The sequence below is a fragment of the Carlito syrichta genome, unplaced genomic scaffold (assembly GCF_000164805.1).
Source record: "Carlito syrichta isolate Samal-C Ts95f unplaced genomic scaffold, Tarsius_syrichta-2.0.1 Scaffold301634, whole genome shotgun sequence".
NCBI lineage: Eukaryota > Metazoa > Chordata > Mammalia > Primates > Tarsiidae > Carlito > Carlito syrichta.
In genome coordinates, this window is record NW_007245730.1 from 352,198 (window position 1) to 358,818 (window position 6,621).

Genomic DNA, 6,621 nt, shown 5'->3' on the forward strand with positions numbered 1-6,621 from the left:
CGACGAGGGAGAGGAGCATGTCTGCAACTCGAGCCAAGAAAGTGAAGATGGCCACCAAATCGTGCCCCGAGTGCGACCAACAGGTGGGCGCCGGGGGTCGGGCTCGCCAACGGCGCGGCGGGTGCAGGCGGGTGGGCAGCAGTGGGCCGCGATCCAGCGGCGTCAGACGGGCCTCGGGTCCCGCTGTCCTGGCCCAGCCGCGGTGACGGGAGTGTCTCGTGGGGCGTGGTGGGCGTCTGGGGGCCTTCGGGGTCGCCTCGCCGGCTGCACGGATAGCGGTGGGACGGGCACGGCGCTGCCGCCCCCTGGGCCGCGACGAGCCTCCCCGGGGTGCCCGTCTCCGCCCGGCCCGGCCCGGCCCGAGAGCCCCTCCCGCCGCTCCCGGCTGCTTTGTTCCCATCTCGGGTGTGCTGGGTCCCCCGAAACTGTCGCCTCCGCGCCGGGCGGACGCTGGGCCGTGGCTGGAGGGGCCGCGGAGTGACGATTTCAGTTTTCGGCGGATTGAGATCCCCCCACGTATTATGTTTTTGATGTAAAATAGCGAGTTCTGCCTTTACGTTGTTGGAGTGGCCCCCGGTTGAGTGTCGTCCCCGCGCAGCCCTCCCCTGCGGGATCCGCTGTTGGAGCGCAGCGTGTCTGCTTCCAGGTCCGCGAAATACATATGTTGCACACACCGAGATGCACACGCAGTGCATATGCAGCCTGTGGGTTGGAAACGACTCCTTTGTACACCGAGTTATGGTGTCAGCATCGCAGTTTGAAACATCATTTAGCGTTTCTGGCGTTGAAGCGCGCGCCCCATTCGCTCCTAGAATAATGGACGTTCCTCCGAGCCTAACGAGTTAAAACTCATCGGATCAGAAGCGTCAGGAGGACCCTCATCTAGCGCCAACGTACCGATCTGGGGGTACATTTTTTCCTTTTCCACTGAGTGAATATTTTCAAAATGACTACCTCACTCTCCTTCCCCCTCCTTCCGTCCCCCCCGCCCCAGAGTAGTTTGAAACGACTGGAGACGTTTTAAAATAAGCTGGTTTTAGGGTATTCTTTAAGGAGAAATCTTGTGGATTGGTGAAGTCTTGTGACAAAAATATGTTACATGTTTTGTTTTGGTTTTTTTGAGTTGGAGTCTCCCTCTGTGGCCCAGACTGGAGTGCAGTGGCCGCTCCCGGCCACCGCAGCCTCGACCAGCTGGGCTCCGGCGATCCTTCCGCCTCAGCCTTCCACGTAGCTGGAACTACAGACGCGCGCTACCACGCCCGGCTGTTTTTTTGATTTATTGTAGAGATGCGGTCTCGCCTGCCCAGGCGGGTCACGAAATGTTACATGTTTTATTCAACGATCTCTATGGGCAGTGGTAAAATTGCTGATCCGCGAAAGGTGCCAGAACAGTTTATTGAACTATGCTAGTGTGCAGTATAAAAACAGATCATATTTTCCAAAGTAAAGAGTTACTTTCATTCTTACCAATAAGCTAAATTTGTTAAATTTTGACAGAATTGGACTTTGTGCTGTGCCTCTTTGCTGGAGAGCATTTTAGTGTTTAAATCATCTCCACTCATTTTGGTTAATGGTGCAGATGTGTAATGTTTCCATGGTGTGTGTTATGCATTCCAGTTTCTTAGGGTACAAGTCACTGCAAATCCTGATCTGGTTCTAATTGGCCTAAAGCAAACTTTTTGGGAAAATAACCGGTTTATAATATCCTGGCTAAATAAAGACCAAATAAACTTGTAAGAGTCCCTGAAACTGTCCAACAAAACATGATGAACATTTATTTGGGAAGATCACATTAATTTTTGTTATACACCTCTACCACTTCCATGTATGGATATTTTGTATAAAATCAGCTGTATCTTAATCTGCTCTGGCTGCCATAACAAATTACCATAGACTGGGATGGCTTAAACAACAGAAGTTTGTTTTCCCACTGTTCTGGAGGCTGGAGTCTAAGATAAGGGTGCCAGCATATTTTATTCTGGTGAGGGCTCTTCCTGGCTGGCAGATAGTTGTCCGTCCTCTTGTCCTCACTAGCAGAGGGAGAGGGTCAGGCTCTCTTGTCTCTTATAAAGTCACTGATCCCATCATGAGAGTCTCACCCTCTTGCTTCATCTAAACTTAATTATCTCTCAAAGACCCCATCTCCAGATACAATCACATTGGGGATTAGGGCTTCAAAATGTAAATTTTGGGAGGAAACAATTCAGTCTGTAGCAAGCTAGTACATAATTTAAATTTTGGTTTGTTTTGTCACTTATTCTAAATGCTTCAGTGAATATACCATACATGAGGACTAATTAAAAGTTTTGGTTATTCTTTTTGTTTTGTTTTTTGAGTTGGAGTCTCACTCTATCTCTCAAGCTGGAGTGCAGTGGCATGATCACAGCTCACTGCAACCTTGGCCTCCCGAGCTCAGATCTTTCTGTCTTAGCCTCCCAAGTAGCTGGGACTACAGGCACATGCCACTACCCCTGGCTAATGTTTTTATTTTTTATAGAGATGAGGTCTCACTATATTACCTAGGCTGGCCTCAAACTCCTGGGCTCAAGCCATCCTCTCTCGCTAGGCCTCCCAGATTGTTGATGTTGAGATTACAGGTGTGAGCCACTCATCCAGGCTGCTTATTCTTTGTTTGTTTGTTTGTTTGTTTTTTTGAGTTGGAGTCTCACTCTGTCACTCAGACTGGAGGGCAGTGGCTGCTCCCGGCCACCGCAGCCTCTACCTGCTGGGCTCCGGCGATCCTTCCGCCTCAGCCTTCCAAATAGCTGGAACTACAGGCACGCGCTACCATGCCCGGCTAATTTTTTGATTTTACTGTAGAGATGAGGTCTCGCCAAGTTGCCCAGGCAGGTCTCGAACCCGCGGGCTCAGGCAATCCACTCACCTCAGCCTCCCAAAGTGTGAGATTATAGGCTGAGCCACCGAGCCCGGCCCAGGCTGCTTATTCTTAAAAGTAGTTTTTTTATTAGTAAAAGTAACTGAATAATAATTTAATTTTAGCTTTCTAATTATTGAAAGGTTCGAGCTTCTTTTAGTTATAAACTAGAAAATAATCCAGAAAACCATTTTCTAAACTTTAGAATGTTGCTATGATTCTAATTTGCCTAAAAGTGTTAAATTAGAATTTATAGTTTATAAACATGCATTTACAATAGTTTGAGAAGATTTTCCGAGTTGACTGGATTTACATATGCTGTGTGTTTAAATTTTAAAACAGGGACAGGCCAGGTGCAGTGGCTCACACCTGTAATCTCAGTAATCTCAGCATTTTGGGAGGCCTATGTGGCAGAAGTGCTTGAGCCCAGGAGTTTAAGACTGGCCTGGGCAACATAGTGAGACCTTGTCTCTACAAAAAATAAAAAAATTAACCAAGAGTGATTGTCCACAAGGAAGTGGAGGCTTTGGTGGCCGTGAGCATCCCACTGTGCTCCAGCCTGGGTGTGACTGGCAGAGTGAGACTTTGACTCAAAAAGAAAAACAAAAAAAAAAACAGGTACAGAAATCAGCAAATAAGAAAGAACTAGATTTTTAGCTGCTCTATAACAGTTCCTTCACAGGCCTCTACTGAAATATAGTTCTAAAACATCTAAACCATAGTGTTTTTCATTTTCTTTTCTTTTTTTTTTGAGTTGGAGTCTCACTCGGTTGCCCAGACTGGAGTGCAGTGGCCGCTCCCGGCCACCACAGCCTACACCTGCTGGGCTCTGGCGATCCTTCCGCCTCAGCCTTGAGGGGTTTCACATCTATTAACCACTCAAAATTACTGAGCCATTTTGTGTGAATTCATATTCAAGATTCTTGTCAGTTTTCTGGTATTTTTAATGTACCTTTCTGTTTCTGTCTTCATTTTAAAAATAGAGCTTTTTTTTTTCACTTACAGGAAACGTGACATAATAAACATGCCAGCTATAGGTAGCTTTGGTTCTCTCATCAGTAAAGAGTATAGATGAATTCTCTGTAGTGCGGCTATTTTAAAGCTTTTTAAAAATAAGTGAAATGACTGGGTGCGGTGGCTTAGCCTATAATCCCAGCACTTTGGGAGGCTGAGGCGAGAGGATTGCCTGATTCTGGGGGTTTCCAGACCAGTCTGGACAACTTGGTGAGACCTCATCGCTAGGATAAATCTCAAAAATTAGCCAGGCGTGGTGGTGAGCATATGTAGTTCCAGCTACTTGGAAGGCTGAGGCAGAAGGATCACCTGAGCCTAGCAAGTCGAGGCTTCAGTGGCTGTGAGCATGCCACTCCACTCCAGCCTGGGTGACAAAGAGTGAGACTCCAACTCATAAAAATAAAAATAAAACATGTATACTAAAAAAAAAATCAGTGGCAACAGTATATGAACAGGATTTTTATGTTGCAGGTTTTGTTTTTACTTGTTTTACTTATAAAACATACAATTTAAATATACTTATTTTTCAAGGAATGAATTGATGTCCAGCCGACCATCAGTAAACATTCTTTGAATTTTTTTCTGTTTTTAAAGCTTGAAAGTGTAGTGTTTGAAATTTCATTACTATTATCTTTAGTATTATCAACTGAAATTTGAAGGAAGTTTAGGCCAGTTGCAGTGGCTTACACCTGTAATCCCAGCACTTTGGAAGGCGGAGGCAAGAGGATAGCTTGAGTTCAGGGGTTTGAGACCAGCCTGGGCAACTTGGCAAGACCTTGTCTCTACAGTAAATAAAAAATTAGCCTGTGGTTCCAGCTACTTGGAAGACTGAGGCGGAAGGATCGCCTGAACCCAGCAGGTCAAGGCTGCAGTGGCCATGAGTGAGACTCCGAATCAAAAATAAAATAAAGGAAGTTTAGGGTATTTGTTAAAAATGCAAATTAAACTAATTACTTTATGAGATCAATATTACTGGAGTTGTTTAACCTATTTCATAATTCTTTTTATAGAATCTAAGTTGTGTTGGTGGTGGTGTTTTTTTTTTTTCAGGGTAGAGGTGAGATGGGGGAAGGACATTTTTGTTTTAAAGAGGAGTTTAGAATGAATTAACTCAGGCACATGAGGGTTTCTTGAGCATAAACTATTTTCCTTAAGGGATGAAAATCAACTGATCCATTGAGTTCATCAGTGTTTACAAGTTCTGGGTTCCAGTGCCACATGCGCATTTCTCATCTAATGGGAGTAGTTCTGGGTGTGAGTTGATGACATTGCATGTAAGACTCAGATCTCAATTCAAATTTATTGACTTCCAGTAGCTAGAAGAAAATGCTTGCTAATCAGCACAGAAGCCGTTGAGTAAAAACATGCTGGCCAGGCATGGTGGCTCATGCCTGCAATTCCAACACTTTGGGAGATGGAGGTGAGAGAATTGCCTGAGCTCAGGGGTTGGAGACCAGCCTGAGCAACATGGCGAGACCTCATCTCTACAGTAAATCAAAAAATTTGCTGGACGTGGTGGTGCATGCCTGTGATTCCCACTACTTGTTAGACTGAGGTGGAAGGATTGCCTGGGCCCAGCAGGTCGAGGCTGCGATGGCCGTGAGCTGCCATTGTACCCCAGCCTGGGTGACAGAGTGAGACCCTGACTCAAAAAAAAAAAAAAGAAAAGAACATCATGCTTCTGTGTATTTTAGATAGCATTAATTTGAAACAGTTTTCATTACTGTGAATGTCCTTAACGATATGTTTAGGTGTAAGGGAAATGAGTCAGTGCCTTTGACAAAGCCTGTTTTCTGTGAAGTTGTGAAAATTATAAAAATGACAAACATCTGTTTTGGGCAGATTTTACTATTCAAAAAAGTGTGAGATTATATTTTCTGTCACGATTTGAAGAAATCTTATCACGACGTTCTTTTTTTTTTTTGAGTCAGAGTCTCACTCTATCACCCAGGCTGTAGTGCAGTGGCACACTCGTGGCCACTGCAGCCTTGACCTGCTAGGCTCTGACAATCCTGCTTCACTTCAGCCTTCCAAGAAGCTGGAACTACAGGTATGCGCCATCATGCCCAGTTAATTATTTATTTATTTTTTTTTTTATTTTTGTAGAGACGAGATCTCACCATGTTGCCCAGGCTGGTCTTGAACCCCTGGGCTCAGGCAATCCTCTCTCCTCACCTCCCAAAGTGGATTACAGGTGTGAGCCACTGGACCCAGCGTTATCACATTCTTAATAAAGCAAGCTGTTAGATGTACATGAAGTTCGATTACTTCTATAGAATTCATTGTTATTTTGCTTAATTACAAACTAGAGAGTCTTTGTTGAGTGTGTCTATGGAAATAAAAGGAACTCTTCTGCCAAAATCTCAATTTAGTTTAATTAGATCAAGTATTTATATTCTGGAATACAAGGCATTCCGTACATACATGGATAATAGCTTTAAAATTACAACTTAGTTTTTACATAAGCAGAATATCTGCCAAATGGAATTTATTTTACAAAGAGAATTGCAATTGTCTGACAGTAATTATTCTGAGTACTTTTTGGGGGGACCTTCTTTTTTCTTTGAGTTGAGGTCTCACTCTGTTGCCCGAGTTAGAGTGCCAGTGGCACAATCATGGATCATCCCAGCCTCGATCTCCTAGGCTCATGCAGTCTTTCCCCCTCAGCTTCCTGAGTAGTTGGGACTATAGGCATGCACCACCACGCCCAGCTAATTTTCTTTTTTTTTTTT

General features: G+C 44.7%; 1 protein-coding gene across 2 annotated transcripts in view; it reads left to right on the forward strand.

The window, feature by feature from the left end:
• The first annotated feature begins 11 nt into the window (after nucleotides 1-11).
• CUNH16orf87 (chromosome unknown C16orf87 homolog) overlaps nucleotides 12-6,621 on the forward strand; it is a 37,689-nt gene continuing 31,079 nt past the window's right edge. For both annotated transcript variants that reach the window (XM_008055015.1, XM_021710897.1), the window contains exon 1: nucleotides 12-83. In XM_008055015.1, the coding sequence (XP_008053206.1) occupies nucleotides 18-83 (66 nt within the window). In that variant the 5' untranslated portion in view covers nucleotides 12-17. The remainder of the gene's footprint in view (nucleotides 84-6,621) is intronic.